Source organism: Tamandua tetradactyla, chromosome 1 (genome assembly GCF_023851605.1).
Source record: "Tamandua tetradactyla isolate mTamTet1 chromosome 1, mTamTet1.pri, whole genome shotgun sequence".
NCBI classification, from domain to species: Eukaryota; Metazoa; Chordata; class Mammalia; order Pilosa; family Myrmecophagidae; genus Tamandua; species Tamandua tetradactyla.
In genome coordinates, this window is record NC_135327.1 from 124,456,518 (window position 1) to 124,481,988 (window position 25,471).

Here is a 25,471-nt window from a genome sequence, read left to right on the forward strand (position 1 = left end):
GTGGTTGCTAAACTGGATTAGATGACATGTCTCCATCCATTTGGGTGGGTCTTGATTTGTTTACTGGAGTTCTATAAAAGAGGAAACGTTTTGGAGAATGGGAGATTCAGAGACAGCAGAGCAGAACGACATAGCCACGAGAAGCAGAGTCCACCAGTCAGCAATCTAAGAAGATGAAGAAGGAAAATGCCTTGCGGGGAGGTTCATGAAACTGGAAGCCAGGAGAGAAGAAGCTAGCAGATGATGCCGTGTTCACCATGTGCCCTTCCAGATGAGAGAGAAATCCTGACTGTGTTCCCCATGTGCCTTCTCAAATGAGAGAGAAACCCTGAACTTCACTGGCCTTCTTGAACCAAGGTATCTTTCCCTGGATGCCTTTGATTGGACACTTCTATAGACTTGTTGTAACTGGGACATTTTCTTGGCCTTAGACCTGTAAACTAGTAACTTATTAAATTTCCCTCTTTAAAAGTCATTCTGTTTCTGGTATATTGCATTCTGGCAGCTAGCAAACTAGAACACTCATCTACTTGCAAAAGAAACACATAAGTTTATAAAAAGTACTGTTATCATATGTATTTTTTCTAATTAACATAAAAAAATTTCACTTTGCTTTGAGATTTTCATAACAATGACTATAATAACTGAAAATACCTTCAGATAAAAAAATCTTAAGGATAAAAATTCTTGTTATAAACTTAGATTCTCCTGAGAACTAGATTTAACATGGGCTAATCACTTTCAAGGCACTCAATAATGAGTTTTATCTCAGAGACTGTATCATTGTAAGACCCCAGTTGCTTTTGAAAAAATTATTTTATATACTTAAGGAGCTTTTCTTAATTTTGAAATTTTGTGATTCATGTACATAACTAAGACAAACACCTGCATGAAGATCCTTATAGTTCGTAGCAAAGTTATACAAGTTGGTTGATTTTCTTAAAATAAACATACCATTTCATATGCTTTAATTTTCTCTTGTAAGAAATCAATTTGCGATTTGAAATCTTCTTTCTTTTTTTGATAGTCTTCTAACAGATGGTCTTGTACTTCTAACTGTTGCTGATGAGTGAGGATCTGTTGTTTGGCTTGTAGTAAATCTGCAGCTGTGTTACTATGAGTGCTGTTTCTCAAAGTTTCACTGGCCTGTAACTTAAAAATAAAAATAAACTCCAAGTATTAAAATTCTGAAATAACTGAATTAGGGGATGAATGCAACCAACAATGGTACAAATGAATGGAGATACCTTTTTTGGAGTACTACTTAGCTCACCATGGCTGGAGTACAGGGGTGCGTCCCAGGAAACACACTACCATGGCTGATCAGATGAGTAATGGCATATTATTCAAAGAGAATCAGTAAGATTATCATTTCCATGATAAAGCAAAGAGAGTAGGTCTAGTAACAGAGAGAAGAGTGTGGTAGGCATACAGAGAGAAGTATATTCTCTGAAAGATATTATTTACTGGATCCTTGACGTCTTTCTAATTTCTGGTTCCAATCCCTTTCAGAGGCCTGTTTATATTTCTGCCCTTGAGTCTGTAAGATAGCTCCATATTCATATATTAAATTCCTTTCCTTTGCTTAAGCTACCTCAAAATATTTTTTGTTACTTGCCATCAGAAGCCTATTAGAGGGAGTACACAGGTGGTTCAGTGGCAGAATGCTTGCCTGCCATGCAAGAGACCCAGGTTTGATTTATAGCTCATGCAACCCCTCTCCCCTTCCCCCAAAAGAGAAGCCTATCAGATTCTAGTGGCTCCAATTAAAGGTAAGAAGAATACAGTCAATCTAGTTACCATTGTAGAGCCTAAATAAAATTAAACCATACCAGGAGTGGTAAAGGTACGATAAAACTATGGGTTTTTAAAGACAAGGAGGGAAGAAAAGAAAACAAATAGAAGGAAATCACCTAAGTAGTAAAAATTAAATCCCTGGTTAACAAAAGGCATTCACCAATTTTTCCAACATGATATATAGTAAACAAATGGTTTTACAAATGTAGATTTGTTTTGGAAAGTGTGAAAATTAAAAAAAAGAATTTACTATCTCAAAACGATAAATTTTATTCTATTAGTAATACTTACATGCTGGAATTGAATTTGTAATTTTTGACTTTGTTCTGTCAATTCTAAAAATTCTCTCATTGTTTCATCCTTTTCTCTTCTTGCTTGCTGTAAATTAGCAGTGAGCTGGGTTATGATGCCATCTCTCTGTTTAATGGCAGCTTCAAATTCTTGTAACTAAACACAGTGAAAAACATAAGTGTTAGACTTTTTTTCCCTTAAACAAAATTACTTCAAAATTTTTTTTTGATTACTTCAAAAAGTACTGGCAAAGTCCTATGAGGGATGGGAGAAAAAATATGACACTATTAAATTTCACCACTGAGGAAATCCTGGACACTACGTCAAACATTAGGGACACCCAAATCAATAGGGCAAGCCCTTAATCCTGAGGCTTGCTCTTGTGAAGCCTATGTATGTAGTAGAAGAGAAGCTTAGCCTACCTACAGAAATGCCTAAGACTTACTTCTGGAGGACCTCTTTTGTTGCTTACATGTGGCCTCTTTTTCTCTAAGCCCAACTCTGCAAGTGAAACCACCGGCCTCTCCTGTACATAGGGCATGACATCCAGGATGAAAGTCTCCCTGGCAGCGTGGGAGATGACTCCCAAGGATAAGTCTGGCCTCGGCACTTTGGGATTGACAATGCCATCCTAATCAAAAGCAGGAGGGGTGGGGGGGGCAAGTAATGTAACAAATAAGGTATCAGCAGCTGAGAGAGTCCAAATAGAGTTGAGAGGCTAGTCTGGAGATCATTCTTATGCAAGCTTCAGTTACACATTGTGCTACCTACCATAACTTGCCAACCCCTAACCGAAACCATTCCTGCCAATCCTACAGAACACCTAGGACAATATATAAGACTCTACAAAAGTTCATCCACTAGGATAACTTTCCAGAAACCTAAAACCTCCATATATCCTGCATCAGATAGGTCCTGAAATGCATAGGGGCCAGCCCTTCCAGAACATCAACTAGTTCCATCCCCCTACCCCCTATTATAGACAGCCCCTTCCAACATGAAAAAGTCAGAAAAAGATCAAAGTTTATGGTGAAGTTATATAGAGAAGGTAGGGTTTAACAAATGAGTTTGAGTGCTGAATATTATATTGATATTTCTTTCAGTCTCCAGTACCTTAGAGCAGCTAGAAGTAAAAATCTAAAATTGTGGAATTGTAACCCATATCAAACTCTGAAATCTTTTCTACAACTAATTGCTGTGATGTACTTTGAAATTTATTGGGTTTTTTTTGGATAGTTATTTTTCACAAAAAAAGAAAAAGAGGAGTATAACAGAGAAGATAGGTTTTAAGAACTGAATATGACTGCTGAATCATTACATTGTATTTAGTCTGGTCTTCAGTGTCTTGGAGCAGCTAGAAGAGAAAATGAAAAATCATGGAACCGTAACCCATATTAAACTTTAAAACCTGTTCTATAACTACTTGTTAAAATGTACTTGGAAATTTATTGCTTTTTTGTATATAGTTCATATTTCACAATAAAAAAGTTTAAAAAAAACCTGATTACTAATATAAATAACTGTTCTTCAAACATATGAGATTCAAAACATGTTAGCAGAACTCTTACAATTTGTAAATATTTTTTTCCACATTGGGAAGCTATTAAGTCACAGGAATAAGTTTTATTGTTCAAGTCAACTTTGAGAAGATTATCTGAACTAAGGAGAAAATTACATTAGGTCTGGCTTATCCATATCTACTTATAGGACAAGTGCCATTTTTGAATTTAGGGAGCCCCCAATCTGGTCTTAAGTAAATTCACTGTTTCTGAAGACGACAGAACTGAAATGTATTCTGAAATGTATTCGCTCAATGTCTTATTTCACCTTGTTTTCAAAACTGACTGCCAAGGATCAGAGATACTACCCAAACCACAACAGATTATGTACAAGGACTCACTGACATTCTTAATGGGCTTAAGTCATAATATTTTGATATGATTTGCAGCATAATCTTCTCTTAGCTGGTCAGAAAATCATGTATTCTATTAAAGCGACTTCTGCTGAGGTACCTCATTCAGTTAAATAAGGGATCCATATTACATAGCCTTGTTAATGGAATCTTAGCTTTAATGAGTTATCCAAATTTCCTATTCTTGTTTTGTTTTTTTTTTAAGTTGTGTTTTGTAAGCATACCTGCTGCAGTCCTTCCGTTCCATAGGTGGCCCTCATTTCTTCTAGTTCTCTGTTTAGCTCCTCAATCTCATGCTGTTTCCCAGCCAATTCATTTTCCATTAACTCTAGGTGGGTTGGACTACACTGTGCTCCATGTCCAGAATAAGAATTATCAATAAATTCTTCTTCCTATATCAATCCAAGATTTTAAATAATTCAATACTAGCAACATTCCTCAGGAAAAAGGATTCGAATATTGATTTCTAAATCAAAGTCCACTTTAAAACATCATTCATCACCTGGGAGTTTAATGGTATGGCAGTCTATTCTGCTATTAATGTGAACTTGACCTCAAGAACATAAACAAGATAGCTGTGAATCTTTTATAATTGAGTTTTATAACAAAAAGTGAATTACTTCGTTTCGTTAAATATTAAAAACATTTAGAAATTACACACAGAAAGAAGTACAAGCAAGAAAAAGCTTTGTTAGTAAGCCACATGTTTTAAACAATATAAAACATTAGTATTATGAGTTTTAAATACCATACCCTTAATAAACTTGTAGGTTTTTCTGTTTTCACCACAAAACTGCAACCATTTACCTGTACAAAAACAATTTCCTGATATATTATGATTTCAATAGAATTTTATTTAATGCTAACATTATATTTCCAGTAACTGTATTTATGCATCTTCTATGTCTAAGGAAATGGTTCACTGACAAAAAAAGAGGTGATTAAATTTAATTGAAGCAACTAAAAGACATTATAGTAATTTCAAATGCCAATCATTCTTCAAACATTTGAATGCTTATAACACAAAAGACACCATACAATGCTTTTTCATTTAAGTATATTAAAGTTCAAACTAAGTGCAGTTTCTATATTATCTTCAAAAGGTTAACTATAAACCTCAAGTTACTAGATCTTCTATAAAAGCATCCTTAAAATCATTTAAATAATTTTTTTTAATTAAGCTCTATCCATTTCCAAGTAAAACACTATATTAGTACAAATTCCTTTAATGTTGGTGAGCCGGTCAAGAGAGATAGGAGAAGATGAACATGTGACTACTCAAAGAATTTTGCTCTGGCAGTAGCATTAAGATGGCCATGCTAATTGTGAGTGATGTGGAAGCTTTCCACAAGTTACTGCCTGTCTCTAACACAGTCATTCTGTGGTGGGAGGAAGGAGGATTACAGAATATCGCCAGGATTGACCAGGTGAGAGATCAATTAATCCATTTTAACAACCTCCAGATCCCCTTAACACTGCAAAAATGAGCTTCAGGCCTGCCTACATCTTAGCTATTCACAATTATATATGCTAACAGAATCCAAGTAATAAAATGTTTACTGTTGAATTACAAAGGTAGAATATCTCAGAATTAGGATCAGATCCATTTGGCCATAAACTTAAAAAAGTGGTCCTTGTGAACGTACTAAAAACCACTGAATTGTTCACTTTAAAATGGTTACTGTTGTGAACTTCAATTAAAAAAAGGTAAAAGAAAAAAAAATGAAGGTCTAGTCAAGAGTGTTTTCATCAGTTTGATTCCTTTGTGTTTATCCCAAGGAAAATTTCTAAAAACAAAACCAAAATTAAAAAAAAAAACCACCTTCTTATTGGTAACACAATATTGCAATTTATGAAAAGGGTCAGAAAGAACTAATTCTATTAAGGTTACAAATATCAAATCACTTGCAATAACTTCAAATTAAATATTCTCAATTTCAATGAGTTTTTCTTGGTTCTGAAATGAAGCAGTTTGGTACGTTTCTACTAAAATTTTTACTTTAGATTAGCAGTATAATATAATGGATTATGAATATATTCATTTATTTTCAAAAATCTCCATAATATCTTCAAATATCATATTAAGCAACTGATACTTCTTCCAGTGATGGTGTGAGTATTATGTAAATTAAGTCCTTGTTTATAATAAATAATTCATTTTATTTAATACACTGTAAAACCAATATTCAGCTTAATTTTTATCTAATTCACTTAAGCAATTTCATAAGCAAAATTATACTTAACAGTTCACCTTATTGGCTTCTTAAAATACTATGTAACCTTCCCAGAGCCTGCCCATGCCAAAAAAAAAAAAGAAAACTATGTGACCCAGCACAGTGACCCACAAACAGTGAACCCTAAGTTAAACATGGTTAAAAAAAAACACTATGCTATCATTTTTCAAACATAATTATCTATTACAAAAAATGTGAAAACCTCGTCAATATTAATAAATTTTAAGAATTTAATAACACATAAATAGATAATAAAAGAGTATTCACCAGAACTAAACTAAAACCAACTATATTCCAATGTTAGAACAGGGCATTCAGGAGAATATTAGGATCATTAATAGTTAACAATAAATTACTTAATTTTTTAAAGTAGGTAATTATTTTATTAGAAGTTAAAGGGGAGAATTTCTCTCTTCCTCTATCACTAGCCTTCTTACACTGTAACTGCTAATCCTTCATATGAAAGGAAATAGCTTGAAACATTAAGTTTAGATTAATAGATAGCCTCAACTGACAAAAGTTCAATTTTCCTTAATGTCCTTTTGTCCTAATTGACTAAGGTATTTGTCAAAATTATTGAACTTTAGGCTGTGTTAATATATTCTTTCTGAATTCACAGATTGACTCAATCTGTACAGATAAGGAAATATCTGGGAAAGTAGAAGGAAGGTACACTTTAAATTTTAAAAATAGTTCTGTAGCGGTAAGTATCATATAATAACAAGACTGCTATTCAGCAAGAATCAGATTAAAGATAATTTTCACTGTATAAATATATATAATGACCTTCACACAAGACTGTTCCCTTCAGTGGACATTAGTTTAAAATCACAAAAGAATAACTCACCCTTTAATTTATTTATAATTAATATCTTATTCTTATTACACTTATTCAGAAGTACATACATTCAGAAATAGTAATGTATATTTTAATAAAAATATAAAATACACATAAAAATATAAAATACCACATCTTATATTTTATATTTTATAAAAATATAAAATATAAAATATAAGATGTGGTAATTAGGTTCAAGTGTCAACTTGGCTAGGTGAAGGTGCCTGGTTCTATTGCTGTGGATGTGAGCCAGTGGCATGTGAACCTCACCTGTTGCTGATTACATCTGCAGTCAGCTATAGGTATGCCTGCTGCAATGAATGATGTTTGATTTAATTAGCTGGTGCCTAAATGAGAGACTCAACGTAGCACAGCAAAAGCAGCTCAGCATACCTCATCTCAGCACTTGCAGCTCAGCCCAGGCCTTCGGAGATCAGAAAGGAATCACCCCGGGGAAAGCTGCTGGAACCCAGAGGCCTGGAGAGAAGGCCAGCAGAGATCACCCCGTGCATTCCCACATAAGACAGAGCCTCAGTTGAAAGTTAGCTGCCTTTCCTCTGAAGAACTGTAGGTTAACTAAATAAATCCCCTTTTATTGAAAGCCAATCCATCCCTAGTGTGTTGCATTTCGGAAGCTAGCAAACTAGAACAGAGGTACTCAATAATCGTAGGAAATCTACAATCAGTACAAAGAAAAGTGCATGCTCTACTATCATTTCATCTTTCTATGCATAGAAAAACATATTTATTTACTCTCAATGCCAGATGTGGCATTCCCAACTTTTACCAAATAACCTTGAAAAAGGGTGTCAATAAAAATAATTTATGTAAATGTGGCATTCTGGACACGAAATGTGCCCCTTCACCAAGCTCTGAAGAGAATGTGCATAATTCACATTAATTCTTCAGCAGATATATTTTATTTAGTCTGTTTTCTCCAGTATATATAATTGGATATATATTTACATAGAAAAAGACTGAGGTAGATTATGGAATAAATTATTTGACTAATTCATTCTAGGACTGAATCCATGCTTCAGTTAAATGACTGCACTAACCACAGCAGTCATGAACATTACACACATATCATACCTACATAAGTATAATATGCAAACTAAGTTGTAATTAGCCATTTAACCAGAATTTTTATTCTTTCTAAAAAATAATTTGTCAACCCACTTAATTTCACATAAACACAGTGTAAAGAAAAGAGTATTTCTAATGAAGAGCAGTAAAGGAAACAAGCTTTTCTGAATGTATACGACATGCCAAAGACTATATTAAATATTGTCACTAACTCCCACAATTGCCCTTTGAGGTAAATATTATCACCCCCATTCAGGTAAGGAAACTATGCTTCAGAGTCAGTTTCCAAGTTTAAGTGACATGCCCAAGTTCATATAGCTCAGAGGCAATTATGTTGATATTTGAACATAGGCTGTTCTAGGTCTAAAGCCCTTGTTCTTTTTAGTACATGTCTTTATTTCATCTACGTTCCAGAAAAATGACAGTGATATTTTGGTAAAATTTAAGACACTTATTTGGTCTGTGATTACAATTACATGATTTTGAAACATGACATTGAAATTTTAGAGCAGCCGAGATTATTATTCTTTGCAAATCTGGCATTTGGAGTGAAGTTGTAATGCATGTGCTCCCAGAAAAGAATCTCTGTGTGTGTGTGTTGTGTGCGTGTTTCCTTTGGTGCCAATGAAAAATAAACAATCCCTTAAAAGTTCAAATATGATAAAGCATTACAGTATGAGATTTATTTCTTACGTTATAAATTTGGTCAGCTGATGATTCTTCTGCTTTCTGAAAGGGTATATACGGCCTGAAAGTCCCCTGTAATTCTAGTTTGAGCAAATAAATCTAACATCATTAAATGGAGTAGCTGAAGCCTAAAAGTTAGCCCAGAGCATGAGGAATCCAACCAATATTCATTTCAGCAATCTTGATAAGGCATCCTCAAATATCTCACAACGTATCAGTATTCTACTATATTTCCCATAGACAAAGTGAACATGTAAGTTTCTCAAAGCATAATTCACTGTGAATCCCAGTCCAATATATATAAAACAAAAACAAAAAAATAGCATCAGAATGCATGTCATAAAAGAGTGTTTCCTGAAACTTTCACTTGATACACACACACGCACAGATATATACACAAAATATATATACATACCTAAATATATGTATGTAATCGTATATATAATGAGCAAATGATTAAACATAAATTTGTAAATGTATTTCTTACTGTGAGCCATGGTCAGCAAGTATGAAAAACACTGTTCAAAGCTTTATATTTAAATAATAATTATATGTAAATATGATTTATACTTTTATTTCTATATCATATAAATATACCATATATGCTTGTGTTGATTTATGCTTATATTTTAATACTATTTGTAACTTATTTTGAAACATAACACTTACTGGGTATTATCATAGTTTCAATACATTTTTTTGAACCTCTCAAATTCCAATAATTTTTTAATCCTAAAAAAATTTAAGCAAAAAATGTCTTAATATAACAATAATTCCCAATATTATCACTTAACATTTTCATAAAGAGAATATAAAAATCATCACCTTTAGATGTTTTTAGCTTTTAAAGTTACATAAATAAAATTAAAGTTTGGCCTGTTACCCATTGTACATAAATTATACATAGCTATATAAATTTTAGCTAAATTTCATGGGCATGTATGGGTTGTTCTGACTTAGAGCTGCCTGGCATATAGAAAATTCATTTTGGTGAATTTTTGGGGGGGCTCTGGAGGTTCCCTAAAGATATAAGTAATTCAAGTATCAAAGCATCTGAATCTGTCAATTAAGAAAGACAAGTTATAGTAATTAAGGCATAATAGAACTGAAAACAAAACAATGTTTTAGGTATGAGTTATAAACTTAAAGGGTAGATCCTCTAAATTGCAAACAATGATTTTTAATCAAGCTACTTTCCTTTAAGGCAATTTATGCAGCCTAAATCCAGCACTGATTTATTTATTTAACTTTGGTTAATAATTTTCCCAAACAGATAGAGTCATAAGTATATTCTCTACTTTTTTTTGTTTCCCCACCACGGGCAGGTACTGGGAATCGAACTCGGGTCTCCGGCATGGCAGAGTATTTCTCTGCTTTTAAGCACATTAAACTGTTGAAGTGTCAAAAGTTTTTTACTCTGATTAGCAATCCATAACAGTAAGATGTTAAGAACATGAGGTGGACTATTTTTTTTTTTTTTTTGGCTCTTAGGAATCTACAATATATTGAGACTTATGGAATACACTGTGTTGCTAAACCATTCAGAGTAAAGAATTGTTTTACATGTCCTCAAATTCTGGACCAAAGAAATGACAATCACATCTAAAAGAATAATAAGAAGATAACAAAATGATATATATTTATTAACAACACAAAAAGTTTTTCCCAAAGTAACCAATGTCTGTATTAGCTTTTATCACCTAAAATAAAATTCTTGAAATATTAAATTCAATAAAGGAATTAATATGACTAATTAGAATTCAAGCATTTGTAAAAGCCTTACTCAAAATGTAAAACTTTTAATTATGAAATTTTTACTTTATTAAATATAGATTCCTTGTAACAGTCATGTATTCTGGAAACCCAATATCAAAGGTTTTCTCAAAGGCCCCTAATTAAGGACTAAACTATTCATACTTAATACTTAAGCTAAAAATTTGGAAAAAAAAATCAGTAAAGCATAATTTTCAGGTTTTACAGTCATTTAAATTATATTGTATTTTACTGAATCATATAATCATATCTAATTACAAATATAAAGAAGCATGTGAGTTACAAGAAATAAAATATCAACTATTAATAACAATTTCAATAGTAGTATAAAGTATCATATAAACTTATTACTTTAAAAGCATAATTTCTTACCTCTGAACTATAGTCATCTGCTGTGGTTGAAATTTCACTTTCCGGCTAAAACAAAAGTAAAATCCAGTTACAATTACAACCATTACTGTTGGTAACACATGAGAAAACGCACTTAAATTATCACTACAAAACTAATAAAAATAACTTAGGTCTTTAACAATGTCATTTAATTATAATTCTCAATAGTTAAACTATACATCTAAAATTTATCAACAGTTAATTTTCTAAATATAAAAGTATCAAGAAGTATTTTCACACAGGGTCTTACATACACAAAGAATAGCATTTGCAAACCAAAAGCAGCAAATAAGACACCACTCTTCTAATACTTGGTTCTCTTTTTAATAAATGAATATTCTAAAATGTTATTGTCAGAAAAGTTCACCTCCTTCAAAAGGAAGAATCATCTTAATGCTGGAAAATAAGCAACATGTTCTTTTCTTTTTGAAGAAAAATATAACATAACTTTGCAGTTTACAAGGCGCTTCCAAAAATAGTCTCATTTCATCCTCACCTCCCTGGGAGTTAGGTATGAAATGAGTGGCTTTTTCAAGCTTGCCTCGGCTATTAAATAGTGAGATGAGTCAAGGACCAAATTCACATGCTATGACTCCAAAAGTGCTCCTTTTACCTTTCACCCTTATCTTATCTAATCTAAGGATCTCATTTTATAGGTGAGGAAAATGAGACTCAGAGAGGTTCACGTGTTCATTCAACAAATATTTCCTCTCACTGTCTTCTTCTACACCTATGGAAATGGAAATTTTATCCATCATTCAAGACCAAGTTCTAAATTCACCTCTTTCATGTAGGATTAACTAATGCCAGGAAGAGAAATAGAAATAAGCTTGCCCCTACTTTACAAATCTACATTTATAAAGATTTGTAAATGAAAATGGTCCCTAAATTATGAGGTTCTTGTTATGCCCTGCCCAAGTCCATTAATTCGTTCCATTTAAACAACTATTGATTAAGTAAGTGCCCATTGTGTGGTAGGAACTGTGATATTGAGGATATAATGGTGAACAAGACAGTCTTTACCTCAAAAAGCTATAACTCTAGATGAGAACCCAAATATTTATTTGTGATGCAGAAAAAGATACATACATCTTCAAACCAAACAAAGCAAGCCAATTACTGAACTTTAACACTGAAAAAGTTTTTAAAAAATTAAAAAGCCATAGTCCTGGCAATTTCTACTTTCATTATGTTGGATTAACTGTTGTAAAAATTGTTCAAAGACAATAAAGAAATAGAAAAGCTACAAAGCTTTTACAATGTTTTTCAGATACTGTTCACTAGGCAGTACAAAATACAAATCCTAAAAGAGTGGGAACAAATGAGATCAGCCCTACAACTGCCCCAGCTTACTCCAAGAGGCTTTTGCTAGGCTGAAGCCCAGGAAGAAGCTGAAGTAATATTTGACAGAAATGCTAGATTGAAAGAATAGAGATATGAGTTCAAGAAAGCCAAGGAAATTAGAATGTACAGGGAAGAGAACTACAGAGAGGAGAACTGATCAGAGAAATTACCAAATACCTGCAAAGTAGTCCTTTGAGTCTTTGGCTGAGCACTGATCTGCACACTAATGGGGTGAAATTCCCTAAGGCCAAGAAAAGAATCAATGCAGAACAGAAGACCAAACAGTTCCCAGACTCTCACAAAGCTGGGAATAGTCTCTTACTATAACACAAAGTACAAAAACTTCAAAATACAAAGGATATTGGGGTAGAGTCCTCAAAGAATCTTACCTTAGCAGTAGGGCTAAATTAGCCCAAGAATAAATGCTACTGTGTTTCTACCCTAACAAAGTTTAAAATCAAAGCCTCAAAAGAATCAAACTGATCCTTGGGTAACAACATAAGTAACAGAACAAAATCCAACACTCTTTAAAGGAACAAAATATACTCCAGCATTCAATAACATCCAGTATTCAAACAAAATTTACCAAATAGAAAGCAGGAAAATATAATCCAAAGAAAGTAATTTCTAGAATGATAATATGAATTGCTCTGCAGATCTGCACCCCAATGAAACCGGTGAAAAAACACCACTGAAAACCTCTGGGGTAACAAGGGCAATAGTCTGTAGTATTTGAATCAAGACCACTTCCTCCCTTCCTGTCTCTGATCATGAAGGAAGGAACTCCACTTGAGACTTATGTTGCCAAGAACACTGGGCTCCCTCTCCCTTCTACTCCCATTCACAAGGTTCTCTTTCTAGCCAGAATGCCATATTAGCATTTCTCATCCTGCATCCCTCCCCCTACTATCTGTAACTGAGGCCAAGGAGTGGTAAATGCAATTATGAGGTTGGAGGGGGCAGATATCCGCCTAGTCCCAGCTCATGGGCATGGAACTGCTGAGAATACTGGGGCCTCAAGAACTCTTGCCCAGGCCTATAAAATAATAAAGTAATGATTCCATTCCAGGAGAGGCAAGTAAAGAAGACCTCAGGCTTTTGCTCCCCTCTCCACTGAGTGTTCAGCTCTTAAAGAGGGTGTTATTCAGAGATAAGCTTGCCATCATCTCCACCTGCAGCTCCTGAGCCACTAGAGATGTTGTTGGGAGCTGCAGTATAACATAAAAGAGATAGTTCCTAATCTCTTTCTAAAGGAAATTTGCAACAGAGCATGGAGATTCAAGCCTAAGGGCACCTGCAGAAACAATGGAGGTAGTGAGGAAAAGCAACTGGAAGGAAATTCATAAACTGAATGAAGATACAAGCTAAACTGCAGTCCAATTAAGTTTGCAGGACAGCATATGGGAAAAAGACAACTGAGAGGAGACTTCCTGGGGTCAGAAAAAAATCAAACACTGATTTCAGCATTATTCCTTCAAAGAAGCCTGAATTTGATTGGATTATTCTATGAAGCAATTTATATACCAGGACATTGTTGAAAACAATAGAGCGATCACCTGGCAATTAGTGGGGACAATCAACTGGATCAATTTAGGAAAAGAAACTTAAAAGAGATCAGCCAAAATACCACTGTCATCCCAGGATGATCTGGGTATACCTAAGCTGCATCTTTCTGAGGAGCAACACCAAAGGCTGTTAACGCTAGGGGAGAGAGAACACTAGACTCGCTAAAACAATCCATACATAGTTATTAAACAAGTAAATAAGCAAATAACAGTATGATTCAGAGAGAAGGTACCAATACTCACAGTCATTGTAATATATTGTTCAAATTTCTAATTTCCAACCAAAAAATTATAAGACATGCAAAGAAACAGAAAAGTACGACTCAAACCAGAAAAACAGCAAGTAGCAGAAAGTGCCTGTGAGAGCAACCAGATGTTGAATTTAACAGGAAAACAGTTACAAATAAACTTCAAATAACTAAAGGAAATCATGATTAAAGAAGTAGAGGAAAGTATGTTAACAATGTCACATCAAATAGAGACCGTCAATAAAGAGAAAGAAATTATAAAAAAGAGCCAAGTGGAAATCATGGAGTTGAAAAGCACAATAGTTGAAATGAAAAATTCACTAGGAGGTCTCAACAGCAGATTTGAACTAACAGAAAAAAGAATCAGTGAACTTGAGCTCGACAGAGATTATGTAATCTAAGTAGCAGAGAGAAAAAAGGAAGAAGAAAAATGAGCAGAGCTTCAGAGAAATGTGGGATACCATTAAGCATGCCAATGTATGCATATTAGGAGTATCAGAAAGAGAGAAAGAACCAAAAATTATTCTAAGAAATAATGACTGAAAACTCATTTTTTGAAAAACATGAATTTTACACAGCCAGGATGTTCAAAGATGAAAGATAAATAAATGAGATCTACAAACAGACAAACTATCATAAAAATGGTAAAAGTCAAAGAAAACTAGAAAATCTTGAAAGCAGTAAAAGTAAAATGATCACTTAAAGGGAAACATGGTAAGAACAGCTGATGTCTCAGCAAGAAGGCAGTGGGGAAGCATATTCAAAGGGCTCAAAGAAAACAACTGTCAAATAAGAATTCTATATCCAGCAAAGTTATCTTTCAAAAAATGATGGCAAAACACATTCCCAAATAAACAAAACTGAAAAAAGGGTGTTGCTAGCAAAACTGCCTTACAAGAAATAGTTAGTTATTCAGACTGAAAGCAAGGGGCCCTTGATAGTAATTGAACTCCATATGAAAATACAACCTATAACCAGAAGGAAATTTATCAATAAAAGTCAATCCTAAAATGAGATGATGTAATTAGCCAATAAAAACCTTGTTAGGTTTTATTGGCCTTATTAGGGGTTGAATTGCGTCCTCCAAAAAAAGATATGTTCAAGTCTTAAACCTTGGTCTGGTGAAAATGATTTATTTATAAGTAGGCTATTTGAAGATGTTATTAGTTAAGATGAGGCTAGTGTCCTAGGAGAATTGGACACAGGCACTACGGAACAACTAAGCAGAGAACAAATCCCAAGGATTGCTGGCAAACCGCCAGTAGCTAGGAGAGAGGAATAATCAAACAGATTATTCCTTAGAGATATCAGAGGGACACGACATCTTGACCTTGAACTTCTAGCCTCCAGAACTGTAAGGCAATAAATTTCTGCTCTTTTAAGTTGACCAGTATGTGGTGCTTTGTTATGGCAGTCCCAGAAAACTGAGAGAACTTAAAACATCTATTAAAATTTATACCTCTGTATCTGTGTTCCAGTGGTATATCTGTACAATAGACTACTATTCAGCAATAAAGAAAAATGTACTACTGATACATATAATAACATAAATGAATCTCCAATGAATTATGCTAAGTGGAAGAAGTCAGATGCAAAAGGCTATACAATAACATTTATATACATTTGTACAGCATTATGAAGAAGACAACCTATAGGAAAAGAAAAAAATCTTTAAATATATTTATTTTTAAGGCTTTTAACTGATTGGATGAGGCTTTTCTCATTACTGAAAGCAATATCGTTTGCTGATTGTAGATATAATCATCCAAAGATCAATCAACTGATTAATGATTCAAATCCATAAAATATACTCACAGTAACAATCAGCCAGTGCTTTCTTGTCCAAAGAAGCAGACATCATAAGCTAGCCCAGCTGATATATTAACTTAACCATCACAGGGGCCAAGAGCAATTTGGGGAGTGATTAGAATGTTTTATATCATGATTACGTTGATAGTTACACAACTGCATACCCTTGTCAACTCTCATTAAACTATGACCAAAATGGATGAATTTTATTGCATGTGGATTATAGCACAATAATGATTTAAAAAAGAAATCAACAGTCCTTATGTTCCTAAATTTCAAACTGCCTTTAATTTCTGCAAATATAAGTGAAGCTGTTATCTACTCTGTACAAAACACTGGATTAGGAACCATAAGGAATCCGATATGAAAAGGCATCCCCATTAAAACTGTGGTTGAATGCCATCATTAGCTGAGAACAAATTTTTGAACCTCTGAATCTGACAGGAATTTATGTCAACAGGCTGAAAAGAAGAATGATAGATAAATTAAATTAATTCTTCCCCAAACCCATAACCCTGCAAAAGTGACTATTAACCTGATACTTCAAATGAGAAAATTTATGATGGAAATGATTAAATAACTTGTCCAATGCCATACAACTAATTACTTTGTAGCCAAACTGATGCAACGAAATTGCATAAATAGCTAGGGAGCTATTTCATTATGTAAATGAAACGGCAATACACATAAGACTACAGTCATAGGATTCTAGGTAGATATGGTGATTCCTAACCTTTCTCAAGTCACGGTACACACAGAAAGTAATGTTTGTATGGCACACCTGAGAAACTATGGTGCCTAAAAGAATTTGTTTGCCTAAAGCACTGCTTAACCATCTATCCCATAAGTTGAGGAGACCAGTCACCAGAGGCACAAAGCCAGCATATACTATGGCACACTGGTACATACTGACTGGGAAACTGGGAAACAAAGGACTACTTCTGCAACTTGCTCTGATTTCAACTTTTATTTGTTAAATATTCCAGAATTTTCCTAAGAGTGACTTGCAATAATACTGAGTAAAAACTAAATTAAAATGTAAATGGAGGGCCGCGGTGGCTCAGCGGGCAAAGTGCTTGCCTGCTATGCCGGAGGACCTCGGTTCGATTCCCGGCCCCAGCCCATGTAACAAAAAACGGAGAAACAGAATACAATAAAACAAGAAAATGTTTAAAGATGTTTCCCTTTCTTCCTTCCTTCCTTCCTTCTCTCTGTCTTTCCTTTAAAAAAAAAAAAAAAAAAAAAAAAAAAAAAAAAAAAAAAAAAAAAAAAAAAAACTACTACTTTAAGGGGCGGGCCGCGGTGGCTCAGCGGGCAAAGTGCTTGCCTGCTATGCCGGAGGACCTCGGTTCGATTCCCGGCCCCAGCCCATGTAACAAAAACGGAGAAACAGAATACAATAAAACAAGAAAATGTTTAAAAATGTTTCCCTTTCTTCCTTCCTTCCTTCCTTCTATCCTTCCTTCCTTCTCTCTGTCTTTCCTTTAAAAAAAAAAAAAATGTAAATGGAAAGATACAATTGTGATAAGCTATCACTGCCAAGTGCATTAAACCCCCATTATATCTAGGATACTCATTCTAGAAAAAGAGGACTTTAAGTTTGACCTTTATCTTGTGTCATCTGGTTATTAGAAACCTGGTCAATATTGTAGAAAATACATAGGGATTACGTGAATTGTCCAACTTTAACTTTGGGGTGAGAGACAACTAAGCAAAATGCCTAATATATTTTCCTAATTTTGAAGTTTGACGATTTAAAGAAGATGGCTTTCTGATATTCTTGATAAACTAATTTGCTGTTTGAAAATCTGGGGGGGAACAATATGGCAAAAGCTATCTGTGTTTATTTAAAGGCCTCTGATAAATGCAATTTAGCTTAGAAATTAATCAGATTCTTGAGGCAAGGAATGCTTTTTTTATATATATTAGACCAGTATTTCTCAACCAGGGGTGATCTTGAGCTTCAGAGGACATTTGGCAATGCCTGAAGACATTTTTGATTGTCAAACTGTAAGGTGGGGTAGTTGGTACCATTGGCATCTTGTAGAGAGAGGTCAAGTATGCAACTAAACATTCTACAGTGTATAGAACAGTCGCCCACAGTAAAGAATTATCCTGTCCAAAGTGCCAAAAGCGCAGAGGCTGAGAAATCTGGCATTAGGATGATGTAAACTCTTTGGTTATTTCATAAAATAATAATTAGCATAAGGTTCCATGTTGCCATACTTTCATTAAAAGCTCCAACTACCGCTGATCTATTTCTTTGAATCTAAGAATCTCTAAAGGAAAAACTATTAACATGATTAAAAAGTTTTAGTAATGGATGATGTGGTGGTAACACAACTCTGTTAATTAATTAATATCACTGAATTACACACTTGAAAGTAACTAAAATTCTTTCTTGTATATATGTAGCCAAAATAAATAGTTAAAAAGAGAAAGATTAGATTTGGATATTTATGCCTATTTCACTAAAAATTTGAGGAAAGAGGAGTAGCTAAGTCCTAAGATTGGAAATGGGCAGAAGAAAACATTTAGACTACGGTGATGCAACTTGCCAAGAACTTTTAAACAGTTGGCACTGAAAAATATTTGACATCTGACTTAAAAATGGTCTAACAATGGGAAAAAATATAAGAGATACACACATTAGCAGAATAATTATGATAAAATTGTGAGAAATGGCATCAGAAAAGGAAAATGAAAGAGGGCTCAGAGGGAGGCCTAGTGAAAAACTACAACTTAGCCTATGTAAAGGAAACAATTACTGCAGAATTTTTATATCAAAAAAGTCAAAAATTTTCTTTTATAGTTATCATTATTGTTTCTTTCAGAATATTAGGTACTTTTTGTATAAACTCGCTAAAGATTCAATTTAATCTACAAATCTATGGCTATGCCTTCCATCAGAAAGATGGAACTAAAAATATGTCTAAATAATTAACCTGAATCATTTAGTGGTGTTAGCAAGGTATATAATAGCTCCCAAATGTGAGGTGACCTATTACTTCATGATAAAACCAGCAAATATTGTATGCCTACTAATTTTCATTACACTGATTCTCTAGTTCTTAAAATTCAGAGACTGCTGTTGGCTGTACATCCATGACAATAGACCTCAAAGAGTGTAACAATATCCAAGAATATAGTGTTACTAATACAGCTCACTTATAACTAGAAGGGTAAGGGGTCTGTTCGAGGGGATTAGGTTTTAGAAATACTAACTACAAACAATGGTATACATTTTAAAGGATAAATGAATTTAGTTTGATCATACATTCCCCAAAAGAAAAGCATGGAATTTTAATTTTGATATTTATATTTACTGAATATCCTTAAGTCACAGAGAATATATAAAAAATGAAATAATATGTTTGCAAGTGGATATCCAGGTTTCCCAGCACCATTTGTTAAAGAGGCCATTTCCCCCCATAATTTACCTTGCCAAAAATCAGTTCACCATAGATGTACATGAAAAGAATAATTTTATTCTTTTCACCTCACACCATATAAAAAATTAACTCTAATTAACATGCAAAAATCAGTAAGGTTTCTATACACAGGCAATACCTAACTGAGGAGTCATTTCAGGAAAAAATTTCATTCAAAATAGCAACTAAAAGAGTCAAATATTTAGGAATGAATTTAACGAGGGATAAAAAGGACCTGTACAGAGAAAAATACATAACATTGCTAAGAGAAATCAAATAAAATCTAAATAGGTGAAAAGACATTCCCTGCTCATGGATAGGAAGGTTGAATGTAGTTAAGATGTCAATTCTACCCAAATTGATCTACAGATCCAATGCAGTACCAATCAATATTCCAACAACCTATTTTGAAGACTTAGAAAAGCTAGTTACCAAATTCATTTGGAAGGGAAAGAGACCCCAAATAGCCAAAAATATCCTTAAAAAGAATGAAGTGAGAAGATGAACACTTTCTGATTTCAAAGCTTATTAAAAAGCAACAGTGGTCAAAAGAACTTGATACTGGCACAGATACAGAAGTATAAACCATTGGAATTGAATTGAGGGCTCAAAAATAGACCACCAAAACTATGGTCCACTGATCTTTTGACAAAGCCTTCAAATCCAATGAACTGGGACAAAACAGCCTTTTCAATAATTGGGCATGGGAGAACTGGATATCAACAGCCAAAAGAATGAAAGAGGACCCTTACCTTACACCCTATAAAAATTTAACTCAGAGTGAAGCAAAGACCTAAATATAAGAGCCTATACCACAAAACTCCTGGAAGAAAATATAAAGAAACATCTTCAAGACCTAGTAATGGGAGGTAGCTTCCTAACTTTATACCCAAGGTACACATAATAAAAGAAAAAATAGGCAAATGGGAACTCCTTAAGATCTAAAGCTTTGGTGCCTCAAAACACTTTGTCAACAGGTGAAGAGGCAGCCAATTCAATGGGAGAAAATATTTGGGAATCACATATTGAATAAGGACTTGACATCCAGTAATATAAAGAAATCATATAATTCAACAAGAAAACAAAAACAACCCAATTATAAAATGGGCAAAAGATATGACTACACATTTTTCCGAAGAACAAATACAAATGGCTAATGAAGAGATGTTCAACATTAGCTATAAGGGGAAATGTAAGTCAAAAGTACAATGAGATATCATCTCACACCTGTAAGAATGACTACTATTAAACAGGAAACTAAAAATGTTAGAGATGATATGGAGAAATTGGGACACTTATGCGTTGCTTATGGTAATGTTTAATGGTACAGCTGCTATGGAAGACAGTTGGGCAGTGTATTAGTTAGGGTTCTCTAGAGAAACAGAATCAACAGGGAACACTTGCAAATATAAAATTTATGAAAGTGTCTCACGTGACCGCAGGAACGCAGAGTCCAAAATCCACAGGGCAGGCTCCGAAGCCGATGACTCCAATGGATGGCCTGGATGAACTCCACAGGAGAGGCTCACCAGCCAAAGCAGGAATGCCATCTGTCTCCTCTGAGTCCTCCTTAAAAGGCTTCCCATGATTGGATTTAGCATCACTAATTGCAGAAGACACTCCCCTTTGGCTGATTACAAATGGAATCAGCTGTGGATGTAGCTGACGTGATCATGACCTAATCCTATGAAATGTCCTCATTGCAACTGACAGGCTAGCGCTTGCCCAATCAGATGAACAGGTACCACAACTTGGCCAAGTTGACACCTGTCCCTAACCATGACAGGCAGTTCCTCAGAAAACTAAATATTGAGTTACCCTATGACGTGGCAATATCACTACTCGGTATCTAACCAGAAGAGCTGAAAGCAGGGACACAAACATGCATTTGCACACCAACATTCACAGCAGCACTATCCACAATTGTCAAAAGATGGAAACAATCCAAGTGCCCACAACAGATGAGTGGATTAACAAAATGTATATACATATGATGGAATATTATGCAGCAGTAAGATGAAATGCCATCCTGTAGCACATGACAAGATGGATGAACCTTAAGGACATAATGCTGAGTGAAATAAGCCAGACACAAAACAACTGATACTATATGATTCTGCTTTTATGACCATGATAAAGGTAAACTCAGAGCTTTTAACACAGAATACAGGGGACCTAGAGATACATGGAAGCTAGAGATGGGTGAATGGTTAGCTAATGAGGCTGAACTTAAATGTACGCGAATAGATAGACGTGAAGGTAGTTCATTAGTGGTTTTATAAGTAATACTGCCATATTGATGGTGAACATGATTGAAAGGAGTTGTAAATTCATTCCCGGTGCCTGCCCATGCAAAAAAAAAAAGGAGAGGTGGGGCCAAGATGGCAGCTTAGCAATGTGTGCGTTTTAGTTCATCCTCCAGAACAACTACTAAATAACTAGAAACAGTACAGAACAGCTCCAGGGGCCACGTCAGCAACCAGACACACAGCATACCCCAGTCTGGACCAGCTGGACTGGCTGTGAGCCTCCCCAGAACCATGAGTTTCGAAGTCATGGCAGCCAGCGCCCCTTCCCCACAGGCTGCTTCCCAGAGGGGAAAGGAAAGTGACTTCACCAGCAGCAGGGGCTCAGCCCAACCAAACATCAATTGTGGCACTAATTAACAAATTCTGACTACTAAAAATAGGGCCCCAGCTCAGGTGAACCTGGTCAAAGCAGAGGTCATTCATTTTTGCCGTATGGCCAAGGGGGCAGGGTGACGGAAAGCGAAAAATGGAAAACAAACAGGTTTTTGTGGCTATGTTTCTACAAAGGCTTGATCACCCTTGGATACAGCGGCAGGACTTCTCAGACTGCAGCTGCCCCTGGTGTAGGCAGAAACAAGCTCATCTGAGGGCTTGTCTCAGGCCTGTGCCTTCCCCAGGGGAGGGGTGAAGCCCAACTCAGGTGGAATTCCTCCCTTAAGGAATTCAGACACCAGGGCTCAGTAATTTGAAGCCATTAAAACCAGCCTACAACCTCTCCTCTGTCTCCACCACACCCCCAGCAGGGAGAGTCTGCCAAAGTTAAAGGTACCACATCATCTTATGTTGGTGGGACCTGCAGGCAGACAAGCACCACATACTGGGCAGGATAAGAAAAAGAGAGTCCGAAGACTTCACAGGAAGGTCTTTCAAACAGCTAGGTCTCACCCTCAGGGAGAATCGATGAAGGTGACTCTTTCCTCCTGATAGAAGGCCAGTTTGGTCTGGGAAAATCCAGCTGGGGTCTATAATACCTATGTAAACCCTCCTCAGGGTTGGCTGGGGTCTATAATACCTAGGTAGACCCTCCTAAGTGTGGGGGCAAAAAGGCACCATACAAGCAGGGCAAGAAACGAGAAAATGAAAACTGCAAAATTCTCCTCTGTTAAACAAAACCTAAGCTAGAGGTTCAGAAAAAGCTGAACAGAATGTCAAAAAACAGATAGACAAAAATTCATCCAGCAAGAAAACCCTAGGTAAAAGAAGTGAAAGCAATATTCAGAATAAACTAATTAAGGTAATTAAATGCCTAGATGCCAGCAAAAAATAACAAATCACACTAGGAAAATTGAAGATATGGCCCAATCAAAGGAACAAACCAAACAATTCAAATGAGACACAGGACCTGAAACAATTAAATCAGAATATACGAACAGACATGGAAAACGTCATCAAAAACCAAGAAGGCAAGGAATGAACAAATAGAAGAAATCGAAAGTCTGAAAAAACAAATCACAGAACTTATGGGAATGAAGGGCACAGTAGAAGAGATGATAAAAACAATGGAAACCTACAATGGCAGATTTCAAGAGGCAGAAGATAGGATTAGTGAACTGCAGGAACGGAACATTTGAAATCCAACCAGAAAAAGAAAATATAGGGAAAAAATGGAAAAATATGAGCAGGGACTTATAGAGTTGAATGACAATATGAAGCACACAAATATACGTGTTGTGGGTGTCCCAGAAGGAGAAAAGAAGGAAAAAGGAGTGTAGGAGCCAAGGGTTAATAGAAAACCTGAGGATTTATTGGGAGAGACTGGCTTCAAAGTGGCGTCGGTAGTAAACTATGGACTTACCTGCTTACTTGGAGGACAGTCTGAGAGGGAGAGAATGTTTGTTTTTTCTTAAACACCAAGGTCTTGTTAGCTATCTCTTGTATTAGAGAGTAATAAACTGATAAGTAGGCACTCTTTTTTCACGAAATGTATGCATGCTTTTAGTCACCTAAAACCTTGTGGTATATAAGCAGGAACTAGTTAAGAATAAACTTGTCTGTTGTCTTTACTGCTAAAGCTTCAGACCCCCTGATCCGAGTCTCTCTCTCGTTTTACTTTAACATTCCTTAGGGTCATAACAGCTGCCAAAAAAGGAGGAGAAAAACTAATGGAGGAAATTATCACTGAAAATTTCCCAACTCTTAGGAAAGACTTAACATTACAGATCCAAGAAGTGCAGCATACCCCAAAAGAGAATAGATCCAAATAGACGTACTCCAAGACATTTACTAATCAGAAAGTCAGAGGTCAAAGAGAAAGAGAGAATCTTGAAAGCAGCAAGAGAAAAGCAATCCATCACATACAAGGAAAGTCCAATAAGACTATGCGTAGATTTCTCAGCAGAAATCATGAAGGCGAGAAGACAGTGGGATGATATATTTAAATTACTAAAAGACTAAAACTGCCAACCAAGAATTCTATATCCAGAAAAATTGTTCTTCAAAAATGAGGGAGAAATTAAAACATTTTCAGACAAAAAATCACTGCGAGAATTTGTGATCAAGAGACCAGTTCTGCAAGAACTATTAAAGGGAGCAAGAGGCAGATATGAAGAGTGTAGAAAGGAAGACTATGAGTAAAGATAAAAAGAAGGAAAATTAGATATGACATATAAAATCCAAAAGGCAAAATGGTAGAAGAAAGTAGTACCCGTACAGTAATAACACTAAATGTCAATGGATTAAACTCCCCAATCAAAAGACACAGACTGGCAGAATTGATTAAAAAACAGGACCCATCTATATGCAGTCTACAGGAAACACACCTTAGACTCAAAGATAAACACAGTTGAAAGTGAAAGGTTGGGAAAAGATATTACATGCAAATAACAACCAGAAAAGAGCAGGAGGAGCTATACTAATACCCAACAAATTAGAGTTCACATGTAAAACAGTTAAAAGAGACAAAGAAGGATACTATGTATTAATAAAAGGAACAATTCAGCATGAAACATAACAATCATAAATATTTATGCACTGAACCAGAATGCTTCAAAATACATGTGGCAAACACTGAAAAGAGAAATAGAAACATCTACCATAATAGCTGCAGACTTCAATTCCCCACTCTCATCAAGGGACAGAACTTCTAGACAGAGGATCAATAAAGAAATAGAGAATTTAAATAATACAATAAATGAGCTAGACTTAACAGACATTTATAGAACATTATACCCCACAACAGCAGGATACACCTTTTTCTCAACTGCTGATGGATCATTCTCAAAGATAGACCATATATGCTGGGTCACAAAGCAAGTCTCAGTAAATTTAAAAAGACTGAATTCATACAAAACACTTTCTCAGATCATAAAAGAATGAAGTCGGAAATCAGTAATAGGCAGAGTGCCAGATAATTTACAAATATGTGGAAGCTCAACAACACACTCTTAAACAACCAGTGGGTCAAGGAAGAAATTACAAGAGAAATCAGTAAATATCTTGAGGCAAATAAAAATGAAAACACAACATATCAAAACTTATGGGACGTAGCAAAGGCAGTTCAAAGAGGGAAATTTATTGCCCTAAATGCCTATATCAAAAGAGAAGGGCAAAAATCGAGGAACTAACTGTTCACTTGGAAGAACTAGAGAAAGAACAGCAAACTAACCTCAAAGCAAGCAAAAGGAAAGAAATAATAGATTAGAGCAGAAATAAATGAAATTGAGAACATGAAAACAATCGAGAAAAATCAATAAAACCAGAAGATGGTTCAATGAGAAAATCAATAAGATGGATGGACCCTTAGCAAGACTGAGAAAAA

At 35.0% G+C, this 25,471-nt stretch overlaps 1 protein-coding gene across 17 annotated transcripts in view; it reads right to left on the reverse strand.

The window, feature by feature from the left end:
- AKAP9 (A-kinase anchoring protein 9) overlaps positions 1-25,471 on the reverse strand; it is a 206,743-nt gene that overhangs the window by 146,504 nt on the left and 34,768 nt on the right. For all 17 annotated transcript variants that reach the window (XM_077164310.1, XM_077116955.1, XM_077140571.1 and 14 more), the window contains exons 3-7: positions 10,991-11,035; positions 4,754-4,807; positions 4,225-4,392; positions 2,089-2,244; positions 955-1,152 (exon numbers count right to left, since the gene is read on the reverse strand). In XM_077164310.1, coding sequence (XP_077020425.1) covers positions 955-1,152; positions 2,089-2,244; positions 4,225-4,392; positions 4,754-4,807; positions 10,991-11,035 — 621 coding nt within the window. The remainder of the gene's footprint in view (positions 1-954; positions 1,153-2,088; positions 2,245-4,224; positions 4,393-4,753; positions 4,808-10,990; positions 11,036-25,471) is intronic.